The sequence below is a fragment of the Tympanuchus pallidicinctus genome, unplaced genomic scaffold (assembly GCF_026119805.1).
Source record: "Tympanuchus pallidicinctus isolate F22 unplaced genomic scaffold, pur_lepc_1.0 scaffold3, whole genome shotgun sequence".
Taxonomy (NCBI): Eukaryota; Metazoa; Chordata; class Aves; order Galliformes; family Phasianidae; genus Tympanuchus; species Tympanuchus pallidicinctus.
The window spans coordinates 48,656,002-48,675,302 of NW_026294747.1; the positions used below are offsets into that span (position 1 = coordinate 48,656,002).

General features: G+C 41.4%; 1 protein-coding gene and 2 long non-coding RNA genes across 4 annotated transcripts; 2 read left to right on the forward strand and 1 right to left on the reverse strand.

Moving 5' to 3' along the window:
* Positions 1–335: 335 nt before the first annotated feature.
* On the reverse strand, positions 336–7,658 carry HSP90AA1 (heat shock protein 90 alpha family class A member 1). The gene is made up of 11 exons (XM_052696812.1): positions 7,518–7,658; positions 6,118–6,276; positions 5,660–6,026; positions 5,098–5,231; positions 4,307–4,615; positions 3,565–3,730; positions 3,122–3,312; positions 2,847–2,994; positions 1,719–1,987; positions 1,275–1,608; positions 336–1,093 (listed from the first exon to the last, which is right to left on the reverse strand). The coding sequence occupies exons 2-11, from the start codon at positions 6,274–6,276 to the stop codon at positions 984–986; spliced, it is 2,187 nt and encodes a 728-aa protein (XP_052552772.1). The 5' UTR covers positions 7,518–7,658; the 3' UTR covers positions 336–983.
* Positions 7,659–7,749: 91 nt separating this feature from the next.
* Positions 7,750–19,301, forward strand: LOC128086864 (uncharacterized). 2 transcript variants are annotated; one of them, XR_008209558.1, is made up of 2 exons: positions 7,750–7,822; positions 14,288–19,301. It is a non-coding gene; the product is annotated as an uncharacterized LOC128086864 (long non-coding RNA). The 2 variants fall into 2 exon arrangements; XR_008209557.1 differs by having other exon boundaries at positions 7,780–7,855.
* On the forward strand, positions 7,966–8,956 carry LOC128086865 (uncharacterized). The gene is made up of 2 exons (XR_008209559.1): positions 7,966–8,378; positions 8,657–8,956. It is a non-coding gene; the product is annotated as an uncharacterized LOC128086865 (long non-coding RNA).

Consider the following 19,301-nt stretch of genomic DNA (forward strand, 5'->3'; position numbering starts at 1 on the left):
GAGTACCAAACCTGTACAATTTATTGGACAGCCTAATGCTGCATGTGAAATTCACTGCCAGTACAACACAATGAACAAGGCTTGCAGTTTTAGGAGCCTGTTTCTGCCTTACAAGTACTTGTAATGACATCTATTCAACCTAATTTTAAGCACTGCTTGGAAGAGATTAAAATAGTCTTAGCCTCTACTTTCACTGTTCCAACATGTGACACCAGTTTGTAGTGGCAGTACAAAACATGCAAAATGAACTCTGGGTAGCTGATACTCGAAATCCAAAACACCCATTCTGACCAGCAGCTTTTGTTCCCAGTATTAACAGACAAGTCAGTAACAACTCATTCTTAACACTTTTATTCTTACAGTTCTAGGTTTGAACTGTACATGCAGATTTGCATAAGTCACAATAGAGATTTACAGTGGATTCTATTCTATGGTAGAGTGCAATCCAGAATCCTTGAACAGTATAAAAAACAACTTTAAACATCAAGACCTTGTTAGGAGCAAAAGGGTTAAAGCTTCCCCAAGTGTCAGCTCTCATAGATACCTAGTTACTAGGTACTCTATGTTAGACATATTCAGAGTTGAAGAGCTGTAGAACACTAAACAAACTTGACCACCCAGATGTCATACCGTCTTTGTTACTTTTCTGGCAATTAAGAATAAGTCAAAAACCCTGCCACCTGCAAACCAGCTAATACAGACAAAAATAACTACTCCTTACTTGCCTGTCTAGGGTTGTACAGAGTTAAAGAAAATACTCCCTCAATGGCATTTGTATCTCACATCAGCTGAAAAAGCAATGTAACAAAAATAAAGGTATAACATCTTTGAAAATAAATATAAAGAGGGAATGCAGACAAAAGTGTCAAAGATTTTTGTGGTTTTTTTTTGTTTTCTTTTTTTGGCAGGTAACATTCATAATATACAAAATATAACTTATTCATATTAGCCAAGGAAACATTCGTGAGTTCCTGTAAACTGTTTTAATCCACCTCCTCCATACGTGATGTGTCATCATCTCCTTCAAGAGGTGGCATCTCCTCGGTAACTGCAGGACTGGCCTCCTCTGCAGCAGTATCATCTTCATCAATGCCTGCGCAACAAACACGAGGACCATGAATGCTTATCCCGGAACTCAAAGCCCTTATTTGCCTCCACAGAACTTTCTATGGCCTGAAGGTTTTCACACCACCCCCCACTGCTCCATGTGCTCAGAAGACATGGAAATATCAACACACCCAGAACTTACTGGAAACAAAAGATTTCCAACTTACCCAGGCCGAGTTTGATCATCCTGTAAATGCGGTTGGCATGTGTCTGGGGATCTTCTAAACTAAAGCCAGAGGACAGGAGAGCTGTCTCGTACAGCAATATGACAAGATCCTTCACAGACTTGTCATTTTTATCAGCCTCTGCCTTCTGCCTCAGTGTTTCGATGATGGAATGATCAGGATTAATCTCCAGGTGCTTCTTTGCTGCCATGTATCCCATTGTGGAGTTGTCTCTCAATGCCTGTGCTTTCATAATCCTCTCCATATTGGCAGTCCAGCCATATGTACTTGTTACAATACAGCATGGAGAAGTTACCAAGCGATTGGACACAACAACCTAGGAAAGCATACATAAAATTTAAGTTCTTAGCTTAACATTTCAACATCTCTAATGCACCAGAACCCCACCGCCTGGTCAAAGTGCAAGTTACAAAACACCACCATTACCTTTTCTACTTTCTTCTCAAGGATATCTTTCATTATTTTGCAAAGGTTTTCAAACTTGGCTTTTTTCTCTTCCTGTTTCTTTTTCTCCTCTTCATCTTCTGGAAGCTCTAAGCCCTCTTTTGTTACAGAAACCAGGGTCTTGCCTTCGAATTCCTTCAGCTGCTGCACACAGTATTCATCAATAGGCTCAATCATGTAGATCACCTCCAGCCCATGTTTGCGAAGGCGCTCCACAAAAGCAGAGTTCGCCACCTGGTCTTTTGTCTCACCTGCAGGAAGCATGAATGTCACATTCTGTTTGAGCCTCAGCACTGTCACATACCCAACTGTATTCTGAAAGAGCCTATGCAACCCAATGATGCTCAGTAGCTCTTACCAGGGATTACAGATTATGACAAACCACGGTAGCAATCCTGCTAGCCTGGTGAGACTTAAGCCTTCCCAGCAATGTTTTAATTTGAAAAGATGTTTGGCATTCCAACCCTTCCGGGCTCACAGGGGAAAAAATCAACTAGCTGTGCAAATGCACTTTACACCCTTAGCTTTGTTAAAAAGCCAGCTTTAAATGTGTTCCTTCCTTACCTTCCAGGAAGCGATGACAATGAACGTATTTCAAAACTAAGGCAATGCTTTAAGAGTAACTATAACAATGCAGACCAACACTGCATTGCACTTCCCCAGGAGCAGTTAATTCTCCAACTAGCCCAAGTTAGACAGGAGGAAGCATCCTAGGACACCTTGCAAAGTCTGGAAGTGCAGTTTGCACTGTTAGTAAACATTACTTCTAACCAGCCCAGCTGTGCTCATTAACACACCATAAGCTACTGACTACAATCCCGTTCTACATGGCAGTATTTACTTGTTTTAGAAATACTATAGGAATCAGCCAGTATGACAGAAATACAGCAAACTTCATCTTCTCCTGATACATGCCAGAATTTCTCCATCACAACCAACTACATAACTGACAAGTAATCACGAGCAAACCATTGCAGCTTTTCACAATGACTTTTTTTTTTTTTTTACATCAATTATGGAATTCATTTAAAAACTGTAGAAGAGAAATGAGCATCTTATCCCAACTACCTTACCTAACTGCTTTTCACAGGGCATTTCTTGCCAACTCACCAGTAATGTAGTAGACGTGTTTCTGGTTTTCCTTCATGCGAGTGCAGTAGTCCTTCAGAGAAACCATTTCATCACCAGATGCAGAAGTGTAATACCTGAGTAACTCTGAGAGCTTCTTGCGGTTCTGGGAGTCTTCATGAATACCAAGCTACAGAAGTAAGAGAAAGAACGACTGAAAGGCTACCTTAAATAAATACTAAGCTGTGGGGTGCTCAGAATGTGGTACTAACAGTAATCTGTACCGTTTACAACCAAGATAAAGGAATACTACAAACCTTGATATTCTTGGAGAACTGCTCATAGAACTTTTTGTAGTTCTCCTTGTCTTCAGCCAACTCAGTGAAAAGTTCCAAACACTTCTTCACCAAGTTCTTCCGTATCACTTTAAGGATCTTGCTTTGTTGCAGCATTTCACGAGAAATGTTCAGAGGTAGATCCTCAGAGTCTACAACACCTCTCATGAAGTCTGGAAGGAAAACATCACAATTAGCTTTGTAGGTTTTGAAGAACTAAGATTTACAATCACTACGAAGTGGCTTTGCTGCTCTGTATTTGAAACAGACTTCTACTAAATTTTCATACAAAGCTAGCAGTGCTTTCTTCAACTGCTCAGATACTTCGACTCTCAAGACTCTGCCTTTCTCCATTTTCCTCTTTTGAACATAAACTCTGCTAATTTCTATAGGTATTTTCAGAAATATTCTTCTGCAGCACTCACTGAGGTACTCGGGGATCAGCTCCTCACAGTTGTCCATGATGAAAACTCTGCGCACATACAGCTTGATGTTGTTTTTCTTCTTCCTGTTTTCAAACAGATCGAAAGGTGCACGTCGTGGGACAAACAGGAGAGCTCTGAATTCCAGCTGACCTTCCACAGAGAAGTGCTGTAAAAAAAAAGACCATTTTATAGAATTGCAATTTGTCTCTAAGTAATGCTGACCTCCTTCCACAAAAAAAGAAAAAACAGCATTAAATGCAGTAAGCAAGACATTGGTCAGAAAAATGAGCATGTTCTCCAAAACATCATCTGAATTCTACTCAGCTGTTGCCAGGCTGTGAAACAACTGTGAACTGTGCAGCACCACCTTCAACCATGAAGCCCTGGAAAGGTTAACTGAACCCATGCTCCCATTTTTAAAATGGAACTACAAAACAAAACAACAGCTAGGTTTCTATCTGAGATCCACTTTAAAGTTTTGTAAATAGATTTTCCAACTAAGAAAACATTTGCATTTATATTTGCAATAAACAGAACCAAATGTATTTGTTGAAGATGCTGAACACAAGCTTTACAAGTTGCCTGAGCAGCTGTAGCACAAGCATCTCACAATGTAAGCACTCTGAACAGTATCACTCCTAACAATAAGCAACTTCTGCAACACTCAAAACAATTTAGATGCTTGGCTTTAGTGGCAAAAAAAAAAAAAGAAGTGCTTATAGAAAGACACACAAGAACGTACTTTGACAGCCAAATGGTCCTCCCAGTCATTAGTTAGGCTCTTGTAGAACTCGCCATACTCCTCATTGGTGATGTCATCTGGATTCCTGGTCCAAATAGGCTTGGTCTTGTTGAGCTCTTCCTCATCAATGTACTTCTCCTTGATCTTCTTTTTCTTCTTCTTATCTACATCCTTCTTTTCCTCTTCCTCGTCAGAGCCAACATCTTCAATTTCTGGTTTATCTTCTGTCTTCTCCTCCTTCTCCTCTTTTTCCTCCTCCTTTTCTTCAGCTTCATCATCACTCACCTCCTTATCGCGCTCCTTCTCCACCTATGAAAGAGAACATCACTTGGACTTCACGTGCCACCTGTCACATTAAAAGCAAGTAATGAACTGCAGCCTAAGTAGGTAAGCAAACTGCAATTAAATCTACAAACAAGCACAATGCCCAGTTTTTGTCCTAGACTCAAACACAGCATTTCATTACTTGGCAGTGTTTCAGTACATGTGGTTCTATGACAGTTCTGCTGTTGTACTGCATTGTAACTACTTTCCACTAAGAATCTACGTAAGCACAGTTAAGTTTTGAACTGTTTGGAAACTGTGATGCTACTGACTTGGCTCCTTTTTTTTGTTTTAGCTTCATCTTGTAAAATTAGTTCATTAATTAACAGCATCACATCAGTTGAAGAGCTACACCCATGCAGAATCTGCAGCAGCAGAGCAATGTGGTATACAGACTGCCCATTTATATTTAAAAAACATGTTTTCTAACTCCTGCTCCTTAATATACAGTATTTCAAAGTACATACAAAGAGCCTAATAGGGTAGCCAATGAACTGAGAATGCTTCTTCACGATTTCCTTGATCCGCCGTTCTTCCAGATATTCAGTTTGGTCTTCTTTGAGGTGCAGGATAACTTTAGTTCCACGGCCCAAAGGCTCACCTGGAATGAAATGTACAGGTAATACACAGAAGCAAACCAAGCTGTGATAAACCCCACAAATATTTGATTTAAACACCATACTCCTCTATCAAGGATTTCTTTATCCCCAGCAAAATAAGACACTACACTAAAGCAAGCTTACAGATGACACATTCTTACTGCACTCAGCATTTTGCACATATTCCTGACGTTTCAATAATTGGTCTCTTCATCTGACATCTTCCAAACCTACACAAGCATTTCCATGAGTAATTTTAAAATAGCCCTCATTACCACACACTGTTTACTCCAGACATTCCCCTAGCACATCTTAACAATTACTCATAATAAATCTGACTTGATACAACTGTTTTCTTCCACAGAGTAAGCAGGCATCTGAATCATTTGCTAATAACCTTTCAAGAACTGACCTGAGCAAAAACACTCACCATTATCGAGTCTGACAGTGAAAGATCCTCCAGCTGATGATTCCCAAGCATACTGCTCATCATCATTGTGCTTGGTGATCACCGTCACTTTCTCCGCAACGAGGTAGGCAGAGTAGAAGCCAACACCAAACTGACCAATCATGGATATATCAGCCCCCGCCTGCAGTGCTTCCATGAAAGCCTTGGTACCAGACTTGGCAATAGTACCAAGATTGTTGACAAGGTCAGCTTTGGTCATCCCTATACCAGTATCCACAATGGTCAGAGTACGATCATGCTTGTTTGGAATCAAGTTAATTTTCAGGTCTTTTCCAGAATCTAGCTTGCTTGGGTCAGTCAAGCTCTCATATCTGATCTTGTCCAGAGCCTATCAAAGAAAAGGCAAGCTTTAGCATCCCCTACCTAAAAATCTTGGCAGTTCTATAAACATAAACCAGTCCAAGAGCCCAAATACTTACATCTGATGAATTAGATATCAGTTCCCTCAAGAAGATTTCCTTATTAGAGTAAAAAGTGTTGATGATCAGAGACATCAACTGAGCAATCTCAGCCTGGAAGGCAAAGGTCTCCACTTCCTCCTCCATTGGTTGGTCCTGTGTTTGCACAGCTTCCGGCATCTGTGAAGAAATAAAGGTGAAACTCAATGCTTAACAACTCTAGCTTGCTGCACATACACACTTAAAGGTACTTTGAATTCAAATCATTAGCTATGTAGTTTTAATTACTGTAGCAGTAAGGAACTCAGAGAAAGAACCCGAGAGTTCTGAAAAATGCAAAACTAAATGGGGCTTTAACCACATGCTTTTAACGTACACTTACACAGTTTGCAGTTTTACCATTTTACAGTAGATTACAGGGAATAAAAATAGAACTGAAAACCTGGCCGGATATTCGGGATGCGAACTGCGCTATTGTACAAGCATCTCACATTACGACTTGTACTTGCTCTCCTTCTCCTGCCGTTCTGCTCAATGAACTACGACCACTGGCTCGCAGGACTCGCAGCACTCAGCACGCACTGAACACATTCAGCCCAAATGAGCACATTACCCGTTCGAACAGAGATGTTTTCCCTCAGGAAGGTCAAACACAACTCCAACCAAAAAAAAAAAGCCCCAACCTCAGCCCCGTTTTAGGAGGCGTACAACGAACAGAAAACAACCACAGCACGGCAATCCCGCCCTACACCGGCAGCAAAGCGAGCGCCGATGAACGCTACGGGCGCAGCCGCCTCCATACGGGACGCGGCGCCTGGCGACACAGCCGGCCCTGAGCGCCCCCTGCAGGCTCCCGCCGGAAGTAGCGGAGGTTCTAGAAACTGCCAGAGCCTTCCCGCCGCCCCCCCGCCTCCACCCACCGCCGGCAGCGGGGCGCAGCGCGCACCCCGCCCGCCCGCCCTTCACTGCAGCCATCCGCGGCTCCAGCACCCCGCGCAGCGCCCTGCCTATACGGCTGGGTTGGACCGCCTTCCCGGCGCCCTCAGCTCCCGCCCCGGTGACAGAAAGCGTATCTGCATGGCGAGCCCTTAGGGAAACGCTTCCTCCAGCAGCGGCCGAAATGCCCGCCAGGCGCTGCCCGCCATGCCGTAACTCGCCTCACAGCCCCGTCGGTAGCAATAAATTATCACAGGGGTCGCAGCACACCCCACCTCCCCGCTCCACCTCCATTGTACATTCCCAACTCCCTCTACCACACGTTTTAACGACAAGTTGAAAAAGCGTCTCGCACCACGCGGCTCCCCGCCCCCCCCCCCAGCCCGCAGTACCGCCGCCACACAGACGCCGCCAGAACGCCGCACGAAAGCGCCCTGTCAGCGCTGCCCCCCCTGCAGCCCAGCTGCAGCTCCGCCGCCGCTCACCTCAGCAGCAGGGATGGGCAGTCGGTCACCTCACAGAATGAGCAAACGGTCTCTATCCTCAGCGCTGCGCCTCCACTAGTGCGCGCCCCCGGCCGCCCGCCCGCCTTATATACAGCCGGCGCCGCCTCCTTCCAGAACCATCGGGAACCTTCACTGACAGGCACGGGGGAGGGGGCGGGGGGGCGGGGCAGAGCGCCGCTACGGGGCGGGGCAGAGCTTCGCTCAGCCAATAGCAAGGGGCCGCGAAAGGACGCCGTCAGAGCGCGGGGCTAGCGCGGGCGTTCGCCGTTACTTCAGCCATCGGGGTGAGGGCGGGCTCCGCGCGTGCGGAGCGAGGGGTGAGGCGGTGCGCGCGCTCCCTATTCGCTCAAGCGGCGGTTCGGCCCTACGGCCGGGGAGGGGCTAATCGGGCGCGTGCGCGTGCGGAGGTGGCCGCTGAGGGGGGTGGGGTCGGCCTCGGGGCGGTTGTGCAAGCGGTGGTGACGTCATCGCAGCTCCGCTCCTCATGGAATGTCCTAGAAGGGGCCGCGCTGCGCGCTGCTCCGGCGCGGGCTCTAGAAGGGCTTAGAAGGCGCTGCGCTTACCTTCCCCCGAACCCCCACCACCTTTAGAAGAGCCCAGGAGTGGGGTGCGGGCTGGGAGCCGCCCGTCTTCTCTCGGAACTGTGTGTGCGCCGGGCGGCTCCCGCTGAGCCGGCTGTGCAGGTGGCTGCGGTTCCCCTCGGGCGGGCTGGGGCTGCCGGGCCGGCTGTGATTCACAGCACGGTGGTGCTGTGTGAAGCGTTTCGCCTAATGGAGAAAGCAGAGCAGCTCCTCACAAAGCAGATATTGGTCTGAAGGCTGAGCGAGGCTGTGCCTCTCAGTACGTAGACCTCTGTGGGATTAAAAGAGCTGAGGGATCAGTTCTGAGAAGCTCAGAAGGCCTACATAGCGATGCGGTTACCTCAGGGTTTGAGCTGTAACAGCAGATGATAGGCAGTGCTGTTGCTTTTGTTAGATCCCAAAGCCTGAAACCCAGTGAGGCTCCCAGGCTGTGCGCGGTCATTGCTGCCTGTCAGTGGGAAGATGTGGCATTCAGATGGCAGGCCTTTCTCCATTTATGCACTATGCGTGAAGTCTCTGGTGTCTGTCTCCTTACAGCGAGATGAGCACATCTAGCAAGGGGGCTATTTTTATATCCCGAACAACCTGATTGGGAGCGAGGCACCAAATGCAGGCCTTTGTGTCTCAGGAAAAGAATCTGCATCGAGTGTCTTCCAAGCTGCCTTCTGAAACTTTCCTCTTGGAGCTGATCCACTCCTGGGGATATAAATACCAAGTGAATGTACATGTTAAAGCTGTTCAGAGATGGAAGCATCTCTGCAAGGAGAATCTCATTTCTGTAAAGCACAGCCATTTATTTATGTGAGGAATAAGAAGGATGCTGTTTCTGTAGCAAAATTCATCCCAGGCCCAGTTGTTTTTTTTTTTTGGTTTTTTTTGGTGTTTTTTTTTTTTTTTTTTGCATTTCTGTTGTCTCTTGGGCATACTCCAAACATCTATCTAGGTCAGCATCTGACTGGCATGAGAATCTAATTTCTGTATGCATAACCTGCTCTTATTCCAGTTAAGCATCCTAAATTATGCTGGGTAGCACACCCTGTGAATTAGACGTTATGATGCTTAGCTCTATGAATGCATCTAACTGAAGGTCCTTAAGCTGAGTCTGATTTTTTTGCATCCTTTATCCTGCAGTTCGGCCTAAACAAACATCTGATTGAAATGGGGCCTACAGGCTTGATTTTGTTGGAGAGCTGTGTCTCTCGGGGAATTTTCAGTCCATTTTGTTATCTTCTCTAACAAACAAGAAGATACATTAAGTATCTTATTAAGTAACTATGTTCAAGACTAGATGAGGAGTTAAAATTAGGGCTCGCTTCACTGCAGTTTCTGCAGTATCTGCATCAGGATCTGCGCTGGTGCAGTGACTTAGAGGACCTTGCCCTTCTGAGCAGAGATGTTATACCAGCAACATAAATAGAGGGCCAAAATATGGCCTTAATTAGAAGTAAAAATTAATTGTAGTGTCAACAGTAATGCAAGATGGTGTAACATTAGCTGCTGGTTAGCACATAGGAGAAATCAAACAGTGAGAGTGAAGCTATTTACTCAGTTTAAAGCTGGATTTCAGCCAATGCCCAGCCTAGAAAGTTCTTTGGTTCCACCCAGGCCACCTCATCTCTTTGGTGCTTACGCTGGTTGGTTTTTTTTTTGCTTTACTCCTCAGCTCTGATTTTGCAGTTATTGTCAATGCGTTACTTTTTCTTTCTCTTGAACGCCGAAGTCTACAGAACAATACAATCCAAAATCCTTTCTGGAGAGTTACATGTTCCTTCCATTGCACAGTGACTGCTTTCAGGTATACTTCAGCTGCTTTACTCATCTGCTTCCTTAAAGCAGCTTAATGGCTTTTATGCACTGTGTAATAAAGTGTGACAGTTGTACCCAATGTATCTTTAATGCTTTTCTTAGATAAAAAATTGTCTTGATCTGGTATGCATTCTATATGACATACCTTTTAGGTTGAAACTCTTTTTGGATTCCATCAACTGAAATGTTTCCTCGCCTGTATTTGGATCAAAATAACTGAGGTATGTTAGTGAACTGCTAAACTATTACCATCTATGCACATCTCTCCAGTTCTTTTGTTTTGTGTAATATCCTACTAAAATTATTTACATATCCAAAATTTTAAGATTGCCACTTTTATCAAAATATTAAACATGTTTTTCTTAAGTCTTTTACCTTCTCATCTCTTGACTAACATGCATTCAGTTGTTCAGATCTAGGGATATACTTCATGTTAAGCATATGAAGACCAGTGGAAGGTTTTACATGTGGTTGGAATCACAGACCTTCACATGGTCTGATGTCAACGTGACTGAAGTAACAGTTCTGTTTTTCTTTGGTTATTGTGTTATTTAGCTTTCAAAAGCAGACTGATTTTTTTTTTGCTTTCCAAAATTGTTTGGCAAAACCAATAGGAAAAGTAATCTCATAACAACTCATCGGAGTTTTCCAAGCTCTGCTTAACACCAGTCCCTGTCTGCCTGTATAAAGCTAATATTTTCTTCAGGAATGTTGAACAGTTCTGTATTCTTATTCTGTTACACAGTGAGGGCTGGTGAAGACTGACATTTTGTTCTTGTGGTTCTTCTATTTTAAACGATCACAGTTTCATATTGCTTCAGATTTTGACTAAAGTGTTGCAGACTTGGTTTCTGCCAGTTCAGTTAATTTGGGGAGAAGATCTGTTCAAAATATTTCCCTTTTCTTAACTAAGAGAGTAGTATACTTTCGTGTGTTAACAAACAGTTCTAGTAATGGGGACATTGCTGAAGCCTGATATTTTCAAGTCCTTTGTTCTTGGCACATTCACACACAAGTTTGTTCTGTTCCACATCCCCCAGCCATTCTCACTGTCCCAAATCCATCTCTCCTTTGATTTACAGCCTGGACAAGAAGCAGCACGGTCTGTGGCTGCCACACACATGTGCTTACTGAGCAGCCAGCCATTGCCTCCCAGCTCTTAGGCTAGACAGACAGCGAGGATGAAGCTGGACACTCCTGTACCTTCCTTCAAAAGAGCCTACAAGGGGATGCATCTCTGCTACCTGCCTATTCATTTTCTAGGACTTCAACATCTCTATGATCTCTATTCCTTTGTTAGTTTAAATTGAATTGCTTAAATAAGTCAAGATTACTAAGAATGGATTGATGGACAGCCACAACATTACAGCATGTTTCATTGCCTTAGGAAACTAGACTAAAATAATTCTTCCCTTTTGCTTCTCCCCTTCCTTTTTTTTTTTTTTTTTAAACAGACGTACCCAGCATTTGAGGAATGAGAACAGATTTTTCTTTGTTTTTCCTTATTTTTTTTAATTATATGGTACTAAAATAAATAACAAGGGGGACCTGCCTTTTATTCAGTGAGATCTCCTGCTTCAAACATTACTGTAAATGCAAAGACAAGGAAAAGACAACAACCACAATACTCAATCTAATCCCAGGCAAATCATTGCCTTTTTTTTTTTTGTCAGAATCTGAGCAAGTTTAGATTTGGTTCAGATTTGAACCAAATATTGAAGAACCAGGTATTTTAAAATCAAAAACTTTTAAAATCAGAACTGTTCCATACCAACAACACATGCTGTAATGTTTGAGAATGCTCCAGGGAGACTTAACTGAGGCCTTCTGGTACTTGAAGGGAGCTTATAAGCAGGAGGGGGACCAGCTTTCTTAAACAGTCTCATAGTGATAGGACAAGGGGTAATGGCTTTAATCTAAAAGAGGGAAGAGGTAGGTTAGATGTTAAGAAGAAATTCTTTACTCAGGGGGCAGTGAGGCCCTGGCACTGCTGCCCATAGAGCTGTGAGTGCCCCATCCCTGGAGGTGCCCAAGGCCCTGGGCAGCCTGAGTTGGGGGGCAACCAGCCCATGGCAAGGGCTGGAAATGGGTGGGCTTTAAGCTCCCTTCCAACCTAGGCTGTTCTATGGTTCTGCGATGCATTGCTGCTCTGTCTGCAAAGGCTGCAGTCTTGCATTTGCTGCTTTTCTAAGGATAAGCCCCATACCTGTTCCCTAAATACATTGCGTTTCATTAGAGGATTTAATTATATAGTTTTATTGAACTTAAAAATTAACAAAGAACAAAGTAAAACATGCTGGAAGTTATTTAATATTAAAAGCATTGAAATAACACTCAGGAAAATTGGGTTTTATTGTTGGTTCTCCCACAGGCTTCTTTGGTGTTGCTGAATAAGACTTCTTTTTAATATTGTTTTTATAACCACAAAGAAATTAAATGAAATCTGCATAGAGGATTTTAATTCCAACGTTTAACTAATCCTAGAGTGCTTGATGTTGCAGTCTCAGTGCTTTTGAAATTAATTCTGTCTGAGTTCTGAGACAGATTCGTCATGTTATCTCAATGCTTCAGGGTTTTTCCTTATAGAAAACAAAACTGCAGCATCGAAATCACCCATACAGTAGTTTTCAGAAAACTGACATAAGTAGAAAGATGTGGAAATGTGTGTCTGGATTTCTTTAACGCATGGGATTACGCATGTGAAACCTGCGTTATCATAATGAGATGCAAAGCTGGCTAGGGATTGCTGGCTGAGCAAAACACCGTGCTTTCTTAAAACTGTTTGTCAGGCTGTCTTCTTTCCTACTTTCTCATGCCTTACTGGGAGCTGATCGTTAGGTCACAAAAGAAGTGATTTGTAGCAGAAATAGTATCAATCATCACCTTCATATTTTTTGTAGTGGAAGGGTTCTTAAAAGGCAGAGAAGGAAATAGCTTCCTAAAATGTTGTTGTGCTTCTGAACTGTAGATGGCAGCAATAATTGTATGGAACAAGGGCAACATGTATGGAAACGGGCATCATTCTTGTAAAAGTGTATGGTTTTTAAAGTAGTAGTGATAGTATATAAATAGTAGTAGTAATAGTGGTAAGAGTATGATAACAGCCAGTTGTTGCTCTCAGAAGGAATGCTGAAGGAACTTGTACTGTTCAAGAATACATTGGTTATAACAAGAGTCAACATTTCCAGTGCTAATACATGCCAAGCATTAACTTACAAAAGCTCAGCTGCATAGAAGGGCTGAAAGAATGAGCATGGAATGTGGAAAGGCCTCAGCACGACTGTCTAATCTTAACATAAACCACTTCATATGCTGTTTCTTACAAAATAAATAGACTTCAATCAGTATAATTTAATATTTTAGGTTTGTCTTTGCATTCCGTTGTGACTGGAAAAAGAAATAATGTGTTGGAGTTTTACACCACATATCCATGTTGTGATTTACACTTTCCCAGAACTGGTGCATAATGATGCACTTTCTAGTGTAACTACACATACAACACATACACATACAACAAACCTAGAGTTACATCTATGAAAACACAAAGGACACTCTTCCACAGGGTTACAAGTGCTTCTTTCCACTATCTGTTTCTGCTCTTTAAGAGCACTCTAAGAGGACTGCAGTACCTATTCTCTAAAATGTGTGTTGTCTTGTCCAGTGTGAGACAAAAAAAAGCAGTACATACATTTACATGGTGTAGAGAATGACAGTAGAATGCCATAACCATCGGAGCACCTTTAAAGCAATATGCAGTCAGGAGCAGGAATGTTAGCTTTGTAACAAGAGGTATGGTCACAGCTGTAGCTTTAATATAGCTACAGTTAAGATTTTTATTTTTATTTTTCCCATTTATGGGCCAAAGTTGCAATAGATCCTAACTTGGGAGAAAAAACTTGGAGGAAAAAAACCTCTTCCAGAGAGCAGGTGGAAGCTGAGAAGCTTCGGACAGAATTCTGGACTTGCCATGAAGATACTGAAAAGTTGTGGTGGGAAAGTCACACCTCTAGAAAAGTAGCAGAGCCTTATCAAGAAGTGTGGAAATAACCCGATACTTTTTCCCTGTGCACATTCAGATTATAAAAGCTGGATTCAGTATGACAGCACATGTTATAGTTTAGATGCAAGTTTCTACAAAACTTTGAGAAATGACAGAAATTTTAAAAATGTGCAAGCTCAGTTCCACAAGGGACATTGTTAGCATTTACAACAGAAGTCCGTAAAATTGATTCTTCTTAGTCTTTCAGACTTGGGATATCATCTTTAGAATCATTCCATACTTTTAAGAAAAACTGATTTAAATCTGTGATCTGGGAGGAGTTTGTAGCACTTGGTTGATAGTTCTGTTCTTTCACATTTCAGACTTGGAACTTCCATTTTACTGCAGATACTTTTGAAGAAAAAAGATTCTAAAATTATGGACTACTTGCAGGTAATAATGGGTTAAGTCTTCACATCTGCCTGTGGTGAACACTGTGTTTATGTGCTGTTTAATGTTATTTTTCTTCTGTCAGATCAAAAGATGCCTTTCTTAGGGGGAAAGAGTGCAACAGGATAGCCCTGAATGTCAGCTTTCTCTCCAAAAATGAAAAAGAAAAAAAAAGCAGCAGTAAGATAATCTTGATTAAAGCTGACTATGAATAGGAACTTTGAGAAATTTTGTCAAGAACTGTATGAGTACTTGATTAATCACACATACATTTATCTGTAGGCTATGCTACAGGAAACAGGCATGGTGAATTACAGGGAAAGTCAATTTTCATCTCTTTCAAAGTGATGTTTCCTGCCACAGTGAGGCAAATCTCCTGCAGTAACTTTGCCATTTATACTGAAATCCTGCTTTGCTGTCAGATGAGCTGAGGGTATTCTTAGCCAGTTAATGTGAATGTCAGTATAATGCAGCTGCTCTACAGTGCCTTACATTATAAAAGTAGGACAGACTAGAATTATTAGAAGTCACCAGGTTATTTGTAAATCAGAGCAATGCTGGTTGGTACTTGTCACTAGATTGTTCTGACTCTTTTTTCTATCCCAGAGACTGCTAAAAAAAAGTCATTTCAGATTCTGAATGGCCAGGTAATCTATATCTCCACATTATCTGGATTAGATATGTCTGGAATAGTGAAAGTAAGTTTGCTTTGTTAAATTTAAGTTACTTTAAAAATTTGTCTAGTATTTAAAATAAAAATGGCAAGTTCATTTTAACCAGAACAGTTCTTTATTATAAAATAAAAATATAAAACATTGATGATCAAATGCATATTCTGTGCCTTGCTTTTGCTCTTTTAGAGTAAATCTACAAATGTTGCAAGAAGAAGTAAAGGATTGGGACAGTAGAAGAGATTTCTCATCTTCTTTCTTTTCCAGGGCATAGCTGTTCTTTCTAATGAGTTACCTAAAATTATATTTCCTCAGATCATTTGGTCAAAATGAGGTATCTGTCCCTTACCCATAGTTCTGTGGAACTTTTTCAACTTTCTTTGTCTGATAGAAATGCAGTTTTGAGTTTATGCCAAATATAACCAGAATGATTTGGCTCCATTCTCCTTACTTGTCTAAGATGGAATATTACAGTGGTCTGTTATTTTCACTAGGAACCTCTGCATTCACATCCCTGTTCTGTTCTTTAATTTGCATGTTATTTCCATCTTCACTGACTTCCCTGCATGTCAATGCTTGTTTAGGACTATGGGTCATTATAGGTCATATGAGAAGCATTTCCAACCCCACTTTGCATTTTCATGGAGTTCATTCATGAAAAATAATACTGACTCACCTGGTATTCACAATGTTTTTCTAAATTGCTTTCTGCTCATCTTTTGTGAGTTTTGGAGCTAAAACTATAAACTTGCTGTTTGAAAGACATAATTACTACAGTGGTCAGTGTCAGCCAGACTTCTTTGGCCATAAATGTGCAGCTCTATGGTATATCAGTATAAAATATATATTCAAAGTTTATTACTTTACCCACATAATTAGGATGTTCAGCTACAAATCTGTATTTTCATGGTCAAATAGTCCAGGTTTTAACAAAAGTACCAGCTGTGTCTGACTATACTCACCAGCATTAATGTTAGTTTTATAAGATATCCTCTAAGTTGTGAAGTGAGAAGATAGATAGACTGGTAAAAAGTATAAATATGTAGATAATTGTCTTAAAGTGATCATTAGGAAGAAAAATCCAGAAATTATCACACACAAAATATAGAATCTTTCTTGTAAACATTAATGCTAACAGTACAAAGACAGCTTAGTTACTGCTCTACTAATAGCATCTGGGAATGCTGCAAGGACATTAGGTATTCAGCTAGTGTTTCCAAGTGTGTACTATTAGCATCTCAAACAAGACACTTACAGAGAGTGTAATTGGATAGCTGATGAATTGAGAATGCTCCTTCACAATTCTTTTGATTTGCCTTTCTTCCAAATGTTGTCTTTGGTCTTCTTTAGGATTTAAGATAATCTCTGTTATGCAGCAGAGAGGTAACCCCTGAATGAAACCTGAAAGTTTTAGTAGGCACAGGTGGCCAAACAGTAAATTCTTTCTGAAATTAAGGATCAAGATTCTCTTGCTATGAAATCTATGAGAATATCCCTGAGGATGATGAACTGATGCTGTATGCCTATTCTGTGATGCAATAAACGTAACAACTACAGATAGTACAGCATTTCACTTTCCCTCAATTTTCAGAATCCTGATGAAGTGCAGCAGCATACAGCAACACGCGCACGACAAAAATGATTTGAAATGGCAGAAGTTCATTAAGCTTGGCCTTTTTCTTCAAATGGTAGACTTAGTAAAACTGAAATGCAGCAGTGTTGTAATGTGTGATTCTATCTTTATTCTTTTGCTATACGAATTTCAGTCAGTGGTTGTTACCCAGCAAAATTTGCTGCTAAAGTTAGAACTGCTGTTCTGTTGTGCACCTGTGCTCCCGCTGTTGTATTGCAACAAACTTGACATTAATGAGCTATGAGATGGAGAACAGTGAATTCAGTTCACAATCGTTTATCATTATTAACAATGACAGCAAGAGAGCCTTGCACTGAAGGTGATATACTGCTGCCTATCATTTTGCTTTGTGACCCCAGCACATTTGTAGTCAGGAAGGCAGAGAAGAATCAAAGCTCAAATAGAGCAGTCCCGGAGCTATCAGCACAATAAATGTCTACGAAAGCTTTAGTGCCAGCATTCACAGCAGTGATGGAGTGGGCTTGTATTACCCTGTGCCTGACTACATGATGGTGAGAATACAGTTGTGCTCACTGAGTTGGGCATGCCCAGGACCCAGCTAGTCTAGATCAATAAGGGCCACCAGTCTGATTTGGTTCAGAAACCACAACAAAATCAGGTTTGAGCTTTCTCAGGCTATACATAGGAATTCAGCTGTATTTTACCAGCTGAGTCACAATAATATCTCAATTAAGTACATCCAATACATTGCAAAATGGCTCCCCCAAAAAGCTTCCTTTTTGAAGTAGAAAGTGTTGATGAGCATCTACTGGAAGGCAAAAGTCTTTCTCTTTTCGTCCACTGGCTGATCTTGAGTTTGTGCAGGTTCAGTGCTAATAGGGTAAACAGGACTGAAAACTCACTGTGTGTATATACATACAAACTTGACTGTGGCGTACAACTTCTTAAACTGACTGGAAAAATACAAATAATTTTGGATGTATGTTTTGAGAGTGAAAGAAGAGCATAATTGTTGTTACAGATGTATTATTAATACTTTATATTTTGGACTTGGATTCTCTGATTTCTAATTTCTTGCTGAAGGTAAAGGCAGCATAAAATGAATAATCGTTTAATCAGGAGGAATTTAGCAAGCTTTTTTATGTAGTCAGGTTATGTCATAAAGCAAGAAAAGTAATCATGTGATTTGGCTTATTACCACTAATTAATTTCCATTTCCATTTTGGGACATTACAGAGTTTAAATTTTACAGTTACTACAGGAAAACAGACACTGGAGATTCTTCTCAGTCTCCTTTAGCAGAAACATTACCTGTATTGGAATGCTCTGATGTAATTGAACTTAATGAACACGTGAGATTTTGGGGGAGAATAAGAAGTACTGGCCTAGCTGCTATAATGAATATTCCACTCAAGTTAGAGTAAGACTGCAAGGAAACATTTTCCTGAAGGGATACGCCACACAGTGAAATCACTCCTGTTTAAAGATAACTACCTCTGAAAGTGTCTAAATGTGTAGATTTCCCCTTTAGGATGTGTTTATATTTAATGTTCCAATTTAAGGTATATTTAAAGTCTCCTTTATTCACCTTTTTTGAACAACGTTTGTGAGAGACTTACATCTCACCAGTAGCGAGTGCTATTTTGTCCACAGTTCTCTCCAGCCACAGCTGTGAGAAGACAAGAAATGGAACACGTTATGGTTTAGGCCATCTAGAATGATTTAGAATATTGTGATAAGATTATGTTTGAATTTTCCAAGGGAATTAATGGAAAGAAACCTGCTGTAGTCACATTTCAACTTGCCTTAGCAGAGCAACTAATCTTCATCAGCCAGGTCTGGCAGTAAAAGATTGACTGTTATCACTCATTTTTCTGCAGTCTACTCTATGCAAATAACCTTCAAGTCACACTTTTAAATAAGTCCATCACTTGCTTGAGACATGCAGTGGGAGAGGGATTGTAAAGAGAAACTGAATAAGACTTGCTAAGCAAGGAGGAAGTCAGACTTCCAGTTGGACAAGTACTTAGCATGCATTTATCTGATACACTGTATATCAAAGGCTGACTGGGTTTTCTAACCCATGTGTTAGAAGCAAGCAGCCTCCTCATTTGTTATCTAGAAACAAACATCCTGATTTTGCACTTCAAAACAACTTTTATGCCTACAGCAGGTATGTAAAAGGCTACATACTAAAAATAATGTTGACTTACATCAGTCTTGCATAAATATATATAGTTCTGTAAAAGCTAACCTTACAGAATCACAGGATAGTTAAGGACGGAAAGAACTGTGTTGGAGGTCATCTCATCCCACCTCCCTGCTCAGGGGGGATCACTGAGACCAGGCTGCCCAGGACCACAGCAGCTCCTCTGAAAGGAACCCACTGATGGCTGTCATTCCTTCTCAGTTACACAAAGTGGATCACAACTGTGTCCAAGAAATATATTTAAAACTAAACCTTCTGCTGCAGCAGTGGAGATAGATGAACAGACTCTGCTTTGTCACACATCATCTCAGCTCGAAGAGCACTCGAAGAAAAGAAGAGAAGGATGCATCTGTTTGTGAATGGCTAAAGTGCATCGTAGGACTGTTCATATTTGTGAATGCAAATTAAGATAGTAGCACTTGCAAGATGAATCCATTAAACAGAAGTAAAGCTTAGAAACTATGTTAATGCTA